This window comes from Neodiprion pinetum, chromosome 1, assembly GCF_021155775.2.
Source record: "Neodiprion pinetum isolate iyNeoPine1 chromosome 1, iyNeoPine1.2, whole genome shotgun sequence".
NCBI lineage: Eukaryota > Metazoa > Arthropoda > Insecta > Hymenoptera > Diprionidae > Neodiprion > Neodiprion pinetum.
Window position 1 is genome coordinate 10580999 of NC_060232.1, and position 19979 is coordinate 10600977.

The following is a 19979-nucleotide window of genomic DNA, read 5'->3' on the forward strand; positions in this document are numbered from 1 at the left end:
CGCCAAGTACCTCCTTTACTCAAGCATGCTGCAGTGCATTTTTCGTTTCACGGTTTCCTACAGCCGTTTAATCACCAGCATCCTCTCGCTCCTCCGATCTAAATGTCTTTACGATGATGTGATCCTTTGTGGTTTACTCGATATGCACACGATTAATACTTGGTGCATTAGATCTCACGTATCGTTATTGTCATGTTACGTCGTTGCATCAGCGATATTGCCAAGCTAGGAATCAGACCTAGAAGATGGTAGTAAAATGGAAAACGGAAGAGGAAAGACGAAGAGAGTGTATAATCGTAATCGAGGCACTACCGGGGAATTATTTTCTACTCAACTTTTCGGCAATCGACAGGGACGAACCTTTCCAACGTTGGGTTATAACCGAGATCGGATGATTACGGATTCATGAAGATTATATGCAGTAGGGGCACGTCTCGGATAGGAAATTGGAACGAGATTGTTCTTATCACCTTAAATCACAAATCTAACTGATATTACACCTGCGCCGTCTATCGCAGGCCTGATTTTCCCTGCAGGTTTTCTTTCACCTTTTCATCCAATTTCTTTCTTTTTATTTATATAATTTACAGGACTCGATTTTTTACGTAATACAGGAGAGAGAGAGGTTAACTAAGGAGTCTGCAATTCCATTTTTTTTTTTTTCTTTCAAAGGGGAGCGTTTCTCCTTTTACTTTTCGTTCTCGCTGCTGAATAATTGTTTGCACGGCTCGTTGGAGATGAAAAAGTTGGCTCGCGAATGGGGTAAACAAGAAAAATGTAAATCCAATTCCGAGGGATATTAAACGAGGGAAAAAAAAAAAAACGAAATATACAATTCCGTTTGATGTGCTGTTGGAGTACAACGTACCTAAAACGATTTCTTACGTGGACATAACAAACAGTCTCAAATTTCAGCGAGGATCTGTAAGAAGACCTTGCGATAAATAAACGGAGAACTTCAACCCGAACTAGAAATTTCTACTTTTTTGCACCCTCATGAATAGTTTTCGTGTTCCACGTTTCGGCGTGATTTCTCGAAGCATTTTAAATTTCACAATGACATTCATATCGATAAAACCCGGCATACGTGACCGTCTACTTTCATTCTTGACGAGGGATCGTTGAATAGGGATTGAGGAGAATCCGAAAAATAAGATACGCGATAGAATACGTCTGTTGTTGAAGATGACGGGTTTGGTATAGAAAAGAAAAAAAAAAAAAACGAACACCTTCCCACTATATAACACGTGACACAGAAACCAGTTTTACTTTTTGTTCTTTTTTGACATTCGCCTATCGCGTTTGTGGCATAAATTTTTTTGTGCCAGTAGAGCTTATTATCAGAGGACGAAATGCAACAGCATAGAACAATGACCTGCGATACATGTACCGGGGAGCAATTGTACGCCTAAAGTGTATACCGTAATTAAACCGTTTTCAAACACTCACCGTAGTGACCTTCGCATTCTGCATACCGTTTTGATTTAATATTTGCCACACTGATGTAAAAAGAAAGGTCTTGCCACGTGGTTTCCTTTACGTTAGGATGTGCTTGCACAGGTTGACTCGCAGCATGACCATGAATGAATGCGTAATGCACACGGAATATACGCGTGCCTAATACAAAATTAAAAGTACCACGTTTGGCGGTAAAACTATATACCGAAGTCGGCCAAGTAAGAGTTTTTTTTTTCTTCTTAGTTTCAAATAAATATCAAGCAAAAAAGAATTAACGGAGTAGGTATAGTTTTACATTCAATTTGAACTTCAGCTTTGCGATAAATCGTAGCAACCTTTAGCTTGAAATGAGTGGATCTCGCGGAAATCAAAAAGAAAACGGGTAATCGTTACGATGGTCATTATTAAGAAATACTAAGAGTGTAGCTTATCTACAAAATGACAGTATTAAAGGGCATACCTGCTGGAAATAAGCATAAGTATCGAAGACAAGTTTTCATATTATCACTCTGAAGCCTTCTGAAACCTCTCAAACCTTTCTCATTAATGGCCATCGGTTTGTTAAGCAAAACGTTGCTTTATTCATACTTTCACTCAATCCAACTACACACAGAACTTTAAATAAACATCTTCGTGTGTATATACTTAGTGAATGCATAGACGACTTAATAGTAACATATGACTAATTCATTCAACGACAGCCGAGGTCTTTAAATCACAAGAGAATCACAACGGAGTTTTTATAATCATAGTGACACAGGGCGATGAAGAAGACCGTTTATGAGTTAAAAATACTTAAAGCCCATGCATTGAAAGCAGTCGAAGCACCGAGCTATACTGACTTAAATACTGATCAAAGAATGTATCAGAAAACTGACATTCGATTCCAAATGTCTTGTCCCGAAAGGTACAATTAATATACGAGCGAGTGTCAAATTCAATTTGTGTTATTTGTTACAAAAAAAAAAAATTTGCACGAATGAGTCAGCTAAATGTTTCGCTTCTCGTTGAACGGTTTGGCGAAGCGATCTTCAATCTCCTGTAAAGTTTTATCCTTTGTCTCCGGAAGGAATGCGATAAGGAAGATGGTTCCACTCAGAGCGATGATACCGTAAAAACAGAAAGTCCAGGACGGTCCAAGAATGTCCATCATGGACGGTGCGTTCTTCACAACTACAAAAAAGCACATGAAGGCAAAACCAGAGCTTATTCCAGAGCCAAGGCCTCGCACGGAGGCTCCAAAAAGTTCGCCACACAGTAGCCAGGGCAGTGGAACCAGACCGATGGAGCTTGTGCACGTGTAGGCGAACAGGCAGCAGATCGGAAGCCATGGTTTTCCGAGATCTGTGAAGAGCGAACCGCTGAGCAGAAGGAGACTCAGCGCTGATCCGAGACCGGAAATAATGGTCATAGATCTCCTGGGGTAATTCTTCGTCAGCCAACAGGCAATGGCACCAAAGGCGAGGCGAATCGAGTCGAGAACGAGTGTTGCAGTGTAGGCGTTTTCAGGGCCGGAAACTTCCGCGAGCATGTTCACGCTGTAAAAGGCTACCGCGTTAATCCCGGAGAACTGGGAAGTGAAAAAAAAGACGTTGAGTATGAAGAGGGGCATGAGGAAGCTTCTGGAAATCACATCGTTCTTCCAGCCGCGCGTAGGCGCGTGATCCTGAAGTGGCTTCGACTCCATCGAAGCGTCGAGTCCCTTCGCAGCTTCGTTGACCTCAGGATTATTCGCACTTCCATACGTCAAGGCCTCGAACTCGTGCTCGTAATTATCTCCTCTGAGGTACTGCCAGGTCTTGCGAGCCTTTACATGTTCACCTCTCTTGACTAGCCACGTGGGACTTTCAGGCGCAACAAGGCAAAGGAGTAAAGAGAAGATGGGGAAAACTCCGCACATAATGGCTGACAGTCGCCAGTGTAGCCAAGTGCCAAAAATATGCGAGACAAGAATGCCCACCGCTATTGCCAGGCTGATACCGGATAGAAGAATTCCTCGCAAACGCGGCTCGCTTGTTTCCGCTATAAATACCGGGCTTAGAGGGCCCATTATTCCGGTGCAAAATCCGATCACAACTCTGCCGACCAGCAGCCAAACCAGACTGGGCGCAAGCCCAACTATCAACCATCCGATAAAAAATACTGGACTGAATAGCAACAGCGATGTTCGTCTACCGAACTTCTCCATCATGGCTCCGGAAATCCAGCATCCTGGAGCCATCGAAAGAGCAGCCGATGCCGCGATCCATGAAACTTCTTCGGTACCCTCAACCGTCAGCTGCTTCATATTCAGGTAATCCGTCGGGCTTTTCGACGTTGCGTTGTAATCCGTTGAGTTGTTCAAGGTTAGTTGAGGAAGCAGAACCGCACTGTAGCCGGACGTCATGCCGGCAGCCATGGTGCTCAGGATTGGACCAAGAGCTGTCATAGTTTGTCTGAGGAGGTATCTCGCTTTGCCTTTTGAGTACGCGTTCAACCGTTCGTTCTTTTCCGAATCGATGCTTTTCCTCGGATCTTTTTCCATCGTTTGCTTTCACTTTTTGCAATTAAATGATCCCGCTGAAACGTAGAATTAGAATTTGGATTTATGGTTATTCACGTGTTGCGCTGTGAAGTCGTGTGTTTCGCGCTGGTACTTGATTGTTCGTTTGAGTCTTGTCTGTGTCTTCAGGAACAGTGAGCACAGTTCAAACCACGTTTAAAACAATAAGCAGCGTAAGAAATGAAGGTGTAAAAAGGAGAAATACTGGTTAAGACGAATCTCCGTTTGAGAATATCGAGTGTGAGGCAAATAGTGGAAACTAGGTGATTGATCAGCAGTGAGTAAGCAAGTACGTCAGATTGTTCAAAATAAGGTTAAATTAGACCGACGAGTCATGAATGTGTTGGACTATATGCAGCTCTGTCGCGATAAGAAGAATGGATCGAGGGAACTTTGACTTTTCACAGCACTTCACTTTTCCGAACTTTTTTTCAATACGATTGTCACGAGAAAACGAAAACAGAGAAGTTTGATGCAAACGTATAATACGATGAACAAAGTTGGAGAGACCCAATGATCCGGATATCACTCACCAGTTTGGAGCGAAGGTAACAAGACGAGATGATGTCCCTCAAAGATATGAAATTATTTATGCAGAATGTTCGAGTTTTAACAGCATCGTCTGAAGAGGTTATTTACGATGTAAACATTGTAGCTCATATCGCAAAGGTAATTGAGCAGATAAAATGAGACGACAATAAGTACAGGAAGAAATCTAAACTGTCAAAGTAGCAGTAAAACTTACATATTCGTCTTTTTTTTTCAACCATTTTTCATGCCAAGCAATAATCAACAATTGTTATGAAAAGTGAATAGCGATGAAACCTCGTGTCCAATGGTCCTTAAGACCTTGATAAATCGATTCAAACATTCAACTAACAAGATTTAAGTAGAACATCAGGGAAACAAAACGCAATACGTTGAACACAGACTTAGCGAATGGTATTGAAACAATTGCCAAATAAGGTGTGAAATGTGTGTACATAAGACTTGGGAATTTACTAATCCAGCAGCATTCAGTTGAATGAGAGAGAAACCAACGATGATAACAAGTCAACATTGCGGAACGACATGGCCTGCGTAGTAGTTACAAAGTTATCTGATCCAACCATGCGTGTTTGCATGAGAACTTGAAAAACGACTTACCACTGTCGCATTCGGAATAGTTGATCAGAAACGTTATTCATAAGAGATTTGATAAGCGAATGATCGTAGATTTACTATCGGCTGACACATGAGGAAAGAAAACGTTAATAAGGGATTGTAGCTAATCAATCAAATGATTCATTATCAGGAAAATCTGCTTTTGATTCACTTTCTGCCGAATCGACATTCCGTCTACATTCATCAAAAGACAAGAAATAAATGCAATTTAATTAATTTTTCTCATGTAACCAAACTACGACGAACGACCCAAACTTGAACCACATCGCCGAATCGAACTATGCAAGTGGTTTTTTGACTCTACTTTCTACCTCCGAATCTATTTCTCCGTTACACTTTAAACTGCATATCTTTAAGAAACTGAAGAACACGTGAACTAATTACATTGTCACCTGCTTACTTCTAGCGTATTATATCAGTGAATGTCTGTCTGCGATTGCAAATAACCTTTGAAAAATAACTTTGTAAGTCAATTGCGCCTGCGGAGATTGCGTCGAGATGCGATACCGAGTATGAAACGCAATTGAGTTTGAATTGACGATGCGCAAATATGTGCGATGTCTTATCTATCACAAGAAAGATAATTTCATTAATTTGTTATGCAAATAGATTCGTCGAATGGCATACGAATGATTTTCAAACAGAACGCCACGATTACGTCATAGACAGAAATTTTGGTAGCATCAACGTCCGTTTAGATAGATAGCGACGAACGTGGATCATTGACGTAGGATCCACGAATTAGTGATAAATAAAAGACTGTAGTGAGGAAACGAGATAATGATTAAGATAGATTGTATTTAATGAACAATAAAAGACACACTTTACTGAGTAGATAGAAGGCAATACAATCTGTATCGCAAGAGAACAGACCGACAACTGAGGTTTGACAAAGCCGAGAGAATACATGGATGGTACTCATAAAAGATATTAAGACAGGAGATAATACATAAAATATAAAGCTGATCTGATTCGAGGCACGAGACGAGCAAACGGCAGGATTTGAGGTAGAGATAGATAAAGATTGCACGCCAGTATGTGTACACGTATAAGGCTGACTCGAAATAGCGATGGGCATTAATATTTTCTGTTGCACTGTTACATCGCTACTCTGCCGAAAAAACGTCCATGAAGTGGTTATTTGTCGCGATGTTTTGGCCAGCTGGCCATCTGCTGGCTGTTACATGCTGAAGAAAACAGGGGAAAAAAGGAAAAAAAAAGATGATGAAAAGCATAGCAATATTCAAATTCGCTGTTCTCGAACAGCCATTACAGAGCGGCTAGATAGATAAATGATTTATCAATTGGAATGAACGGAGCTGCACAAATAAAGCGAGACCGTTAACTGTAAAAAGCAGGAAATTAATCTGTGGCGAAGATTATAATAAAGTTCCGTAAAAAGGAAAACATGATTAGACATTTATTAATTCAATCGTATTTGCTCACTCACCGATTTGTGATCCGTGTCACGCTGATGATATCGTTTGTGTGAAGCTTGGTTACGAAGTGACAGGCATGATGAAGTAAAAGTAATAAATTCTCAGTTGATAAGTAGAGTGAGAAACGGATAATCATAAAAAGTCGGTAATCGTTTAATACTGTACTGATTGTGAGTACATCGGTATATAGATAACTGAGATTCCGGATGTCGGTTTACAGTTTTATGCGTCGGTTTGTACTCTATTGCAGAACGACCCGCCAACAAGCCATGAAGGGAAGGTGTACCGGATGCTCAAAAAATATGGCTACTACCTAGATGACAAAGTCAAATCACGGATTACGTCTCACTACATCAAACCACAATAACTATGTATATGGCCTACTGAAGATCCACAAAGACAATGTGCCCCCTAAGTCCAATTACCAGTTCCAGGCATTCGCCTTGCTGAAAGCTGGTCAAGTTCTTGGTCCCAATCAAAACACCTGTGATTGGTGAGAGCCCACCACACATCAGGAATTCCAAACATTTCGTGAACCTCGTGAGGATTCTACGTATACGTGAACAAGACCCACCGGTCAGCTTTGATGCCGAAAATTTATTCACGAACATCCCGACGGCAGAGGCACTTCACGTGACAAAGAGATTGGAACGCGATGAAATGTTTAAGGACAGGACGACACTCGGCATAAGGTAATTGTACCAGTTATTGACCCTGACCCAGTTATCGACCTTTTTTGGTTGTATCTGTTCGTTCCTTGGTTCTAAGATTACTAAAAATAAATTTGTAGTGTCTGACTCTAGCAACTGGTTTTAGTTATCGAGAAATTCACAATTTGTACCGTCAATTTATAATTTTGGAAAATAAAAAGGTTAATAATTGAGTTTAAGCGGGTCTAGTCCGCACGGAGACCAGAGTCCCAGCGGAGATGTACGAAGCAGAGTGGGCCCTTTTTCCTCTGCCACTCCCAAGCATTACAATGCAAGTTTCACCATTGCTATAAAATTTCAGAGAATAAATCGTTTCTTTGATGAATTTGTTACTAAGAAGTCCTTCGCGTTCTCACTTTCCTTTCCGAATAGAGTCATGTTATCGGAATAAAAGTCGTGGTGTTCGTTTGCATCATGAATTGCGGGTACAAATTTGTCCGACTCCCTACATTTGACATAGATTTTGGATCGACACAATTGTTTTTGTCAATGTTGTGTTGATTTTATTAAAATATGGTATGTACTGCTGCCACGATTTGTTATATCAATATGTATGACGTTTAAGGTATCCGGCTTTGTGTTACTTTGTTTACTCGCAAGTTTTTGTAACTGACAGGAAATCGCGTAAAGCTCATAACGTATGAGAACGGTGAAACTTATTCGATCCGATGTAAAGCCGTACCTGCAGTTTACAGAGCGTATATAAAAAAAGAGAGACACGTACGGTGTGAATTATTTTTATTCCAGATTTGCATTTGGTTCGTTTTTGGAAAGGTTCAAGTCGCGTTGTGAACCAATTTCGATACAATCTCAATGTTCAAAAGACCAGAAACACATAGCTTACTAATGTGAAGTAATCTTCTTGTTTTACGTTTTTTAAAAAGCAGTGAAAGGAATGAAAGCACTTCATCCGCCTTTTAATTTTTGTAGAATATGCCACCTTTCGAAAAAAAGTAAGCAAAAGTAACAAAAAAAAAAGTTACGAGATCGAACATTTGAAATTGAGAAATGAAATACTTTTGTAGACACAAAAAATGTCTAAAGTCAAACGACGGAGGTATTAAAAAAACCTGACGATGAGATTTAAATGTTCTTCGGTCTGATTTTTTGCGTTTTGTTGCTTCATGCAACACGCAAAGCATCGGAGAACCTCGTGACTTTAAGGTGATTGTATGCTTACTGAAAAGACGATGACAAAAAGTTGACGCACAATGGATCTGGTTTATTAAAAAATTCCCTCAGGAAATGTCAATTTTTGGGAAATACCTCTTTTCAGTTGTGTATCCATAGTCCTTCAGAATACCTTTGTGACATGACGAAAGCCTCGCGAATGGTTATGAGGCCATTGTTATTGCTTTTATTCATGCTCGGTATTCTTTTTGCTCCCTTTGCTTTTTCTTTTATCCTTTAATGAGATTTTTTATTCGTGGGTAGGCACAGACGTTGCTTAAAATTGCTTAAAATTGATTTACTTCAAGACAAATAAATACTAGTATATGAAATGTTTGCGTACCAAAAACTTGTTAAAAAAATTACACAGATATTGTACACTCTGGGCGAAATCTTTTTGACATAATTCCGTCTGTTTTTAATTTTCTTCCCTTCAATAATTAAAGTTTTTGCCAAATGTTTTTATAATCTATTTTTATTTAATTCCTAAAGCTCCAAGTTTGATTGGATATTTGGAAAGAAAATTTTAGAAAACTTTTGAGACAGTTTTTCACCACTTTTCAGTGACAATTTGGGGACGACGTCTTCGCATCGACTGCCAACCCAAAATGCAAAAGATGCTTTTTCATTTGTTCAGACGAATTTTTATCTTTCTCCGAAACATCACAAAAAAAATTTTTTTTTATCGAGTACGGTCAACAAAGTTTCTGACAATTTTATGTTTCAATACAGTCGCTTATCCAGTTACTGAAAATTAACTGTGAGGTTCAGACTGTTAAAAATTTATAACGCCGGAACTAGTGGTCCGAGAATTGGAAAAAAAAGTCGAAAAAAAAAAAAAAAAAACTTAAGCCCCGCTGGCTTTGAATAGCGCTGATAAACGGGAAAAAAGATCGTTATTTTGTTCACACAAGTCGTTAAAAATAGTTATTTTTCGTACGAAAATACCGCGCGTATAGGTACGTTATAGGTATGGTTGGAAGCACACTTTCGCAGCAGGGAATTAATCCGACTGGAAGTTGTGTCCATTCACTGTGATTCGTTCACTGGTCTGTTCACACACGTCACGAACAACGTGCAGTAGCGAAAATCAGTGTATTCGAAACATGATATTTTTTAGTATTTACGCATTAGCAGGTATTGAGAGCGACGAGAATAATTGAAATAGGATTCAAACTACGAATTGATAATCGACAGGGTTTCTCTCCTGACGGAATAATGATAATAAAAAATAAATAAAATAAAAATTGGTCTTTCCGAAGCAATCGGTAAATTAAGTACAATAGAAGATTATTCATAATGTCGTGAGGAAATTCCATTTTTTCATACGAGTATCGGTAATTCGATTATAGAGATTTCAGTCTATACTAATTTGAATAAAATTTTCCGGAACTAATGCAAGGTTGTTTTAAATTATATTTATCAACTAGAAAACATGTCGAAATTTTTCTTCAACTTTTTTTTTTTTTTTCTAAAGATAAAATTGGGACGAACGTCTGTAAATAGGCTTGAAACTCGAACGATCGAAAATACTTTTATATAATTTATCCCTAACAGCGTCTCTCGGCAAATGAAATAATTTTCATCAACTTTTTTTCCCTACTTCAATTGAGTTTCATTTTTTTTCCATTCAGCTTGATTCGAAGGTGCAGAGTGACCCAGATATCGTCGATGTAGGCAGAAGCCGTTTAACCGAATTGCCGGATGATTGTTTTATAGTGAGTCAAGGAGGATCGGGCGGGGCAGGGACGAGGTTCATTTCATGAAATTGTAGCCAGGAAAAGAGAGCGAGAGAGAGGCGAAAAGGGAGAGAAAGAAATACATCTTTGTAGATCGGGGGGTTCGCGAAGATTGAAAGAGCGTAGATGTGTATCTTTAGAGCGGTCCACGCGTTTATGTGTATATATATACATAAATGAAATACATATATATATATATATATATATAGGCGGAGTACGTAAAATCTGACGGATTGAAATTTATTGAAAAAAGATCCGCGGAGATATTTCATTCGTTCGACTGAATTCCTTCCTTTCTCTCCACTTGCTGATAAAATTGCATTTGCAATTTAGTTGATTTCGCGCAGTAAGAAAATAACCTGCCCGCAGCAATGCAATACGGTGAAGAAATTTCAAAAAAAAAAAAAAAAAAAAAAAAAAAAAAAGGTGCTGAACGAAAGAAAAAAGAAAAACGAAACGAAGAGGATGATCTATAGTCACATTTTGAACATCTGAATTCTGAAGGAATAAATGATTTTTATCTACCTCTAGATGTGAAAATCGTTTATTACCAGGTTTGTAAGCGGCACTTAATTTTAAGAAAAGCGTGTGGCATGTCAATTCAATCGTGGCACGGCAATCGGACGTTTCCTTTGTCAGCTTACACGGTCGTAATTTCCCTCGGCTTACAATATTTTTTGCTTCGTCAACTTCTCGCAATACAATTCCGATTGTAATTTTATTCACGGTATGTTGCCCCAGAAAAAAATACAGTGAAAAATATTTTTCCGTCCAATTCGGCACACTTGATTTGATTGTGAAAATTTTACTCAACTTTCCGGAACAATCGGCAATATTACGAACAATAATTTATGAAGTGTGAGTTCATGATGAAAATAAGGTTTTGATAATTTTTCAATAATTTTATGGCGCGCATTGTTTTCGATGAAAATTAATTCACAACAGATAAGTGTTACTCCAATTCCGTGTTCACATCGTATCTTTATTACGCCATATGAAAAATTTCTCATGTACTTTGTACTTTTTTTCATGTACTTTACACTTTGTAAAGAAAATTCAGTAAAATTAAAGGCACGATGAAACGGAATTTTGAATTATATGAAAAGAATATTCTTCGAGTACTGTTTGCTGAAAGTGTCGACTAATAGTCCGAGTAATCGTTTCGATAGCAACGGAGTTAATGATTTATATCGCTTGATTGCGCCTGACAGTAAGATGATGATAATTATTGAGATTCGAGATAAAAAGAGTACCTATATGTAATACATCCATGCTCTGTAATTATGAAATCTCTACGCCTTATCGAATATTTCCAGTTAATTAGGTATTATATCCCCGGGATAGGCAAAGATAAGTGTGAATGGCCGTCGATATTTAGGCGCCCAGCGAAACGCAAACTATACCAATGTATGCGTGGCATTTTTCACTGCATTTCGCCTCGGTATAATTTGTTGCAGGAGAATTTATTGGCGCTCGAAGATCGCGTTTTATATCCGCCGAACGGATGTTAGATATATCAGGCAACGCATTACTGGGCAATGGTAAGCGAGTTCTCTTCCATTCGAACGCATATCAACTCAGGGCCGAGAATTTCCCAATTATAAAACATTCGCTATTCAGTGCTGCCCCCTCTGGATTTTTCTCCCCATCTCTCTGTCTCCGAATTCGAGAAATATTCAATGAATATGTTTATATTTGCCTGACTGGACGGTGTCTTTTTTTTTTTGTACGTTTGTTTGATTTCTTTAAGAAAAAGAAGAAGAACAACGAAAAATATAAGAACTGCGAGGTATTTGCAGGAATTAATCGGATGATCCAATTGTCTTGATCTGAAATCATAACGATGTGCAAGAGACAAAACACTTGGTTCGATCGGAAAGAAACGGCTTTAAACTTGCCATCCCTCGAATTTCTCCTTTTAACACAGCAGGTTTAAAGTTTGCAGAGAAAAAAAAAAAAAAATAAAAAATAACATCCAATTCGAATTTCGAACTACAAATTCAGATTCGTGATCAACGCTTTTAAAGCTCTCGGATATCATGTTACATGAAAGTGTGACGATTTTTAAAAATTTCGAAATACTACATTCGATTCGCCATTAAACATGTTGGAAGTCTGACCATGGGTTCGTTGTCGGTGACCCAAAAAATCTCCGCTTAACAATTTCTACCGAAATCGGAATATTTTTAGATTTTTTTCCACCATATTGGATCGCCATTTTGGATTTCGCAATATGACTTCAGTTTCGTGATAAGCGACCCAAAAAACCATTCTCAAGATATCGTTATTTTCATTTGATTTTTTGGAATTTTGTTATTGAAAAAGTATTGAACCGATTAACGCCAAAATCAAATCAGTTCCAAATTTGGAAAAACTGCGTCGATTGAGATCGAAATCATTGAAATCCGGTAACTCGTTCTAGAGATATCGTAGGACAAAATATTAATCACATACATACTGTGATTTTCTGGACTTTGAAAGGTCGCGATCTAGTGAAAACTCAATTTTTCATTTTCGGGTTGATTAAAATAGCTTCCTTTTATCTCTAAAAACAGAAAAACGGGAAGTTAAAAAGTGTATCTGGCCCATGAGGGGATCGAACCCGCGACCTTCGCGTTATTAGCACGACGCTCTAACCAACTGAGCTAATGGGCCGATGTATATTATAACGAAGAATCTGCACAAGTTTTTGGAAAAAGCACAGAAACATTTTTCACAACTGCAAAACGTATTCGATTTTTTTTTTTTTTTTTTTTTTAAGTCAGGTTCACCGAACCATCGATGTCTAAATCTTTTTTCAAACGGTTATTTTTGCTGCAGAGAGCGCGCGAAATTTTCTTTCGAAAACTTCTCAGGATTAATGAGTGAATTCGATTTTTTTGGTGACTGATTGAAATGATGGATATTAATAGATTAATTTTTTGGACCTTGCTTGTCCTCAATACGAAATCCCAGTCTTTAACGTCGAGATACGAATGCTTATCCAAATTGAATAATTATTTGCAATATTGAACAGCTTTGCGAATCAAAATTTCATAAGTTAAACCATTTTTCAATTATGTTTTTTCACTTAGGCATATTTCCCCCAATTCTTATTTTAGAATCTGTCAATACAGGCTGCATGCTCACGTTTTCTGCATCCGTTGTTCCGATCTTGATCGCCCTGATCCTCGTCATAAAACAGTGCTATTCGCATAAAACGGTTTCAGAGCAAGACACCTCTGCAAAACCATTACGACACTACCGTAGCTGTATTTTACAACCCGTTACACAATTGCGGAATCAGCGGTTACGAAGAAAAGAAAAAGACCGAAAAGAAGGAAAAAAAGGACGTTCGTTTTATCACAACAAGTACCGCATCGATTTTATCGACGCGTGTAATCACGCGAAATTTGGAACTCGAGTCAAACGAAATTAATTATCAGCCCTGATACAATTCTGATCCGGCGAAATGTCCGCGGGAATTAAATTTTCCTGCATCATTCACTCGACTGGGTCGAGGCTGTTTTTGACTTGGATCAATGCGATTCGGCGAACCAACTTCATGGTGCGGTGGGAAAATACGGCTCACTTCACTCACCTGAAAAATACAGTAAAAAGAACGTTCACATTAATTTGTACGCCATCTTCCGTTTGCGAGAAAATAAATGAAAATTGCGGGTATTTAAAAGATGAAAAGAATAAAAAAAAAAAAAAATACGAGCATCATCGTCGCATTTTCAAAACTGTCTTTCTGCCTGTTTGTATAAGAGTTTTATTTTTATTTTCGGGGGAGAAAACAATTTCTCGCAATATGAACGTCGCGTAGAATCCAGACATTTCTCTTAAGGGATGACAATGGAAAAGAAAGAAGGATTAAAAAAAGATAAATAAATAAATAAATGAGCGAATTGAGCAAAACATTACGGTGCGCGAATGAAAATTGGTCTCGGGAACTTCGCGGGCAACGCATTTATACGATTTAATTAACCTCTCTCAGAAAAATTGCCAAAGGAATTTGCTCTGAGCTTTGAAGGCAAGGTTAGTTTGTTCATTGTTATACATATTACTTCTCTTTTTCACAATTAGTTTCTACTCTTTACCTCGTCTCTCAATTCCTTGACCTTTCGTTGCTCTTTCTTGCCTACGTTTAACTCGTCACTCGAAATTCAATTTCCCATTTCCATATTAGATATAATTAGAAAGTTATGGGACGATATGGCGGCGTACCGATTGTCGGTAAGGTAGGAATCGTGGCCGACTCCGTAGGTACGCCGCCATTGCGTCCTGCAACACTGTTATTACATCTACTTTTCGTTTATTGCGGATATATTAACAATTTATGAAAAATATATTCATACCTATATTGAAAAAAAATGCACGTGTTTCACCGAATAAAACTTACGGGATTGGTTTCATGAATCGAAAAATGAACTCGTCTATGGAACTGACGTAAATTTTTTAGTAACCGCATAAAAAAAAAAAAAAAAAAAAAAAAAAAAACCGAGTCTCCCGCATGATGCAGTAATCTATTCTTCCACAAGGGCCATTGTGCCTGCACGGCGCCTTTTTCTCTCCCCAAACCGCGCGAGGAAGGGAAGAAAAACACGGAGGAGCGTGATTCTAGAGCTCTGTCGAACTCGCCCGATGAGCCAACGTAATACAGTAATTTTTTAGCTCCATCGCGTGCCTGTAAGCTCTAACTCAGATTCAGAAAATATTACGCTATCCTAAATCCATAGTTGATTACGGTTCATTACGAAAATACACATCGCCTTTTTTCCACTGGCCATCGACGTGTAAGCTTCAGATGTACAGGTAAGATCGGTGGATTGTGAAGTCAGGGGAGAAAGCACGACTACGAGGCAAGATATTCAACTCGGAGCAAGAATTTTTCCAATAGTCGAAGCGAATCTTTCGATATTCTAAGAATGAAGAGTAAAATTTTTATGCCACTATACATCGATTGAATTGTATTTCGGCAAATTTTATTCAATTCCGTGAACCCGCAGTTGATTCTTAAATTTGTCAATTAAATATAATTCAGTAGAATCAAACTTCCCATGCATCATTTAAGCACCGAGTGCCAGATAATTTTATTTGTTTAAATCACAGAACGTTTCTGTTTTTAGCTTGAACTTATGTGAAATCGTAAATTACGTACACTGAGAGAAATTTTTAGTTCCGGTTACCGCTCAGTCCTTGACCATTTTCATTTTTTATCACAATCGAAAAATATAGTTCTGGGTAGAAAACAAAAATTAGTTTTCTAGCTGTTACCGGAAAGTCTAGTATCCGTTGCTATTCTTTCTCATTACGATCACTGTTGCTATATTTTCTTGCAACTGTTGCGAAAATTTAACGCTTGTGCAACAATCAATTGACGTTAAAGCCTTGTTTAGCTAAAAAATTAGAGTAAGCCTCATAAACTGATCTTACGTTGCAATAACCAAAAAAAGGATCGACAATAGCGCAAAATGGTTAGGCGTAATTCCAACAATATTCAAACAGTTTTTTTTAACGATACATGTTTTACTGAATTTTTCTAGTTACCGTAACAAATTAAATTTTTCTCAGTACATCAACATCTTTTCGTTCGGTTTATGAATGGTGAAAATTTTTCAATTTCGAACGAATATCAATATTCCTGTTTTTCTCTCTCAAGTCGTTTTCAATAACGGCATACGTTGTATCACCGATAAAAATGTTATTAACCGTATTAACAACAATTGAATACGTCAAATAATTTATTTGACAACTGCGTTATACGCGCCAAAATTATAATATCAAACAAGCAACGAAGCCTAAATAATATAATATAGCAATTTTCAAATAAACAATGCTTCGTTTCGTCGGGATTCGTGACGGTAAACGTTGACGGCCTAAGCCGCGCAGCCCTGAAATATATTTCCCATCTGTTCCCGAACAGAAGCGGGCATTACGTTTTAAGGCCTTGCAGACACGCGAGCCCTCGGAAAATAAAAGAACTTGACGTTTCCTCAATTCGCCCCAGGGAATTTCGAGAGGGCTTTTCGACTGCTAGTCCAGTTTCTTTCTTAGGTGTATACAAGCTGGAATAATTTTCCTTTCGTTTCAGCGCTTGAGAATTTTCATCGTTGGTCTAACGAATTGTCACATCTAATGTGTTCTGCTCTAAATCTTTCGACGGAAAGATAAAAAGAATGAAAAAAGAGAGAAGCGAGGTAAATTCTACCGCACTTCGATATGACAGTTGAAAGCATAACAGAACAGACATTAAGTTAGTTTTCCCGGAACAATTGATTATGCAAATGCCCCATTTAAACATAAAGTTTTCATTCCGAAGTCCGAGTATTGCGTCAATGCAGCATTCGATGTTATTGCCCACACCTATGGTGACGAGAATTGTAATCATGACTATGAATCGTTCGATTACGTAACGAATTATATCCAAGAAGTCGAGGGAAAATCAATGTTGTTGTGAACGTACAATTCAAATTGCATGCATTTACTATTGACGCCTATACGTGCCAATTAATTTATTCTTACAACAGCAGTTGTTCCTCGGATAATCCGAACGAGATTTCTTCGGAGCCTGTTTTTTACCGAGTTAAAAAAGTTAGAATCTCGTTTCTCGACGAGAGCTTTTTCCACCTCGTTGATTTCTCAATCGTGAAAATGCTCTTGATCCGCATTACTTGTGATCTGGGAATGATATTTTATAAGGTCAAAAGATGCGACAACACAATCGAGGCAACCGCAGTGTTTAAACTTTACGGTAAAAAATGAAAATCTGAATAGTCCGAAGTTTTTGACTCGAATTGATTTAACAAAAATTTTTATTCACTTGTATTTTTGGCAGAAAATTTGAAAAACATCGTTGCGATAAGTGTTTCAATTTTTTCTAAACAAGTTTTCCACGCGTGAGGTTTGGGAAAAATTTATTGCTTCTCTCGGGGAATGAATATAATGGCAAATAACAAGTGTTAAATCAATTTAGCCAAGCAGCCTTTCTCTGCCGGATCTGAGGCTTTACCATCAACGTGAATAAACTGGAAAAACCAGTCAAAGATCACGAATTGAGAGAAAACACTGAGGATAGACGAAGATTATACAATACACAAAATGGTAGATTTAATAATTACGAATATGTTAGCTTAATCGCGAAGAATAAAGATAAACTAGTAAATTCATATACCACATGATCGTTAAAAATCAAGGTTTATTATCGACCAAGCAAATGTCCTTCAGGAATATTCCCTAACAAGAATGAATTACTTTTTTAATTGTTATGTTACTTTACGTTTTGGCGATACTGGGGGAGGGCCGTCCTCGATATTCGATTACGATGAAAAACCGTATAGACGGCGGTTAATATTAGCGAGTCAATTAAGAAAGATCCGTGCTCGTATCTAAGCCGAACTCCATCGGCCGTTTCGCGTGTTTGTTAGTCTTAAATGGTCGTAGACAACATTATTTATCAATTACTATTAGCCGCTGCGTTATTCCATAACAATTATGGCTCCTGAAAAACCGGATAGATAAACAGTTTTCTCGTAGTTCGAGTGATGACGCGTATGGCTGTTCGCCAGATTTTAATATGAGGAAGGATGTTCCTTAGTTGTGACTGTTAATTGCCATTAATAATTAACATATTCCGTAATGATATGCAGTCACGAACGACTTCGTACAAGAATAAAACCCTCCATCAATCCCGTACATTATTATCATAATGATTACCAGTATTATATTTTATTGGAAAATTCCAACTTTGACTTGTTGATGAACTAAGAAAATGGATATAAAATATTGATTCGAATTGTTATTTTCAGCTCTGAAATAAGAGGTTTCATCAACTCAAAGCTCTTGTTTACAGGGTGGTGAGGTTGGATATTAGATAAAGTTATACATGTATTATTTTAAAATTTATGTATTTAAAAGGCAAATCTCGGTATTTTATAACTATTCGGGCAACTTTTTCTCAAAACATGGTCGGAAATAGTAGTAGAATGGCAATAAATTCGCAAAATTGTAGTTTTCAACATGGCGCACAAATCACAAAAATCTGAAATAATTCCTGTTTATAATATACACTTGAAGCAACGAAGTGAATAAGAGAAAAAAAGTTTTTGTCACATCTATTAGCTTTCGGAATATAACGATTATCAATTTTAATGAATTTTCTTGGAAAACCTAAGGAGTAGCCCCTGGCATCTAAATTAACCTACGTAAGAGGTTTTTTGGTAAAAACTGCCGAGTTTCTTGATTCCACGTGGTCCCTTGAATTATTTCTGAGTCTAAAAGAATATATAACATTTATTTATCTATTTATTTATTGCAAAAATAGCACATGTAAAGAAATGGTCGAAATCCGTACTTTTCCACGAAACAAGCATTTTCTGCTAATCTGCAAAGAAAATCCAAACGCCAATTTTTACACAAACTTAATACACACCAAAAAATTGTACAGAATTTTTTCAAACTTTATCATTTTGTTGTTTTGGTTTTTTCACTATATTGGATCCGCCAATTTGAATTTTCGAGTTTCGAGTCCAGATTCGTAATCAGCCACCCCAGAAGCCCGTGCGTGCAAAACTTTAAGGAAATCGCATGTACACTGAGAGAAATTTTTCTAGTTACTGTAACAAATGAAAAATTTTTTTCAGTGTAAAGAATAATGTGTCCACGAAAGGGTTAATCTCCTTTAGTTAAAACATTTTGTCCAAAATAAAATGAAAAAGCTGCCCGAGGGAAGCAAAAAAATTGCGGTTAAAAATGAGGTTTCGATTAAAAAAAAAAAAAAAATAAATAAATAAATCAAAAAATATATCCTCCCCGGCGGGGAATCGAACCCCGGTCTCCCGCGTGACAGGCGGGGATACTTACCACTATACTACCGAGGATATACTTACTACGTTCCACACATTTCTTACAGAAACTTAGTTCTATCACTCGTAAACTAGATATCAATATTGATGCCGATACTAGAGCAGCGACTTTATCGACGACGATGTAAAAAGCAGCACGCGCGAAGTACGATTAATAGTAAAGAGAAAATACCGGAGATTATCTGCCTGAGGATATCGGAGGCAACTTGAACTGACGTTCCTTTCGACAGGCGGTCGACCTTATAAGTGTGACGACGACGGAATGGTGATTGGTTGTTATAAACGACGGGGGGAATTTTACTGGATAAATGTTTATTGGCTGCTCATTATGCGTTGTGTAGATTACTTACAAGGCTGAAGCTAGCAGCTTAACGTTTGGGAAGTCCAATCGCCTAAGGCGGGGTGAAGTTAAAAAATTAAAATTCTGTGAAATACCCAAAACCTGAACCCCAAAATACTTTTATGCAACTACGAGGATAAAACAAAACTGCATTTTTTCATTTCCAAAAATTTTTAGGGTGGGGGTAAAAATCCCGAAAGTTGAAAAAGTCGACCGTTCGAAAACCCGAAATTGTACCAAGATTGTTTCACAGTAATGACCAAATAGAACAAAGTCAGATATACACCAGGGTGGCCGTTGTTTTGGTCATATTGAAATTTTTCCGATTGCGACCGAAAAATATATTCATGTTGTAGAAAAACAATCCTCTGTAAATATAGAAATTTTCGCGTAATATTAACACATAGGTACCGAGGGACGATTGAAATTTTGCCGGTCGTTTAATCAAATTTTTTTTCCCCATAATCTAGAATAGACTGAAAAAATTAATTTGCTGCTTGAGAACAACGTCAATATTTCAAACTAAATGTAGAACCAAAATAATTTTGGACTTGCGCATGTATTCCGTATA

The 19979-nt window shown here is 37.7% G+C and overlaps 2 protein-coding genes and 2 non-coding genes across 10 annotated transcripts in view; all 4 read right to left on the reverse strand.

The window, feature by feature from the left end:
* The window catches only part of alpha-Man-Ia (alpha-Mannosidase class I a), a 276024-nt gene that overhangs the window by 140701 nt on the left and 115344 nt on the right, over positions 1-19979 (reverse strand). The window lies entirely within an intron of this gene.
* On the reverse strand, positions 1842-19308 carry LOC124224957 (facilitated trehalose transporter Tret1-2 homolog). 6 transcript variants are annotated; one of them, XM_069138088.1, is made up of 3 exons: positions 19241-19308; positions 13352-13802; positions 1842-4017 (listed from the first exon to the last, which is right to left on the reverse strand). In XM_069138088.1, exon 3 carries the CDS (start codon positions 3980-3982, stop codon positions 2447-2449), a length of 1536 nt encoding a protein of 511 aa, XP_068994189.1. In that variant the 5' UTR covers positions 3983-4017; positions 13352-13802; positions 19241-19308; the 3' UTR covers positions 1842-2446. The 6 variants fall into 6 exon arrangements, with proteins under 6 accessions (XP_068994189.1, XP_068994188.1, XP_068994187.1 ...); XM_069138087.1 differs by having other exon boundaries at positions 19093-19291; XM_069138086.1 differs by having other exon boundaries at positions 19067-19291.
* On the reverse strand, positions 12804-12877 carry TRNAI-AAU (transfer RNA isoleucine (anticodon AAU)). The gene has a single exon. It is a non-coding gene; the product is annotated as a tRNA-Ile (tRNA).
* Positions 19012-19083, reverse strand: TRNAD-GUC (transfer RNA aspartic acid (anticodon GUC)). The gene has a single exon. It is a non-coding gene; the product is annotated as a tRNA-Asp (tRNA).

What these genes read in the sequence shown, in the direction of transcription:
- LOC124224957 (XM_069138088.1), bottom strand. Translation starts at nt 3,982, where the DNA reads ATGGAAAAAGATCCGAGGAAAAGCATCGATTCGGAAAAGAACGAACGG.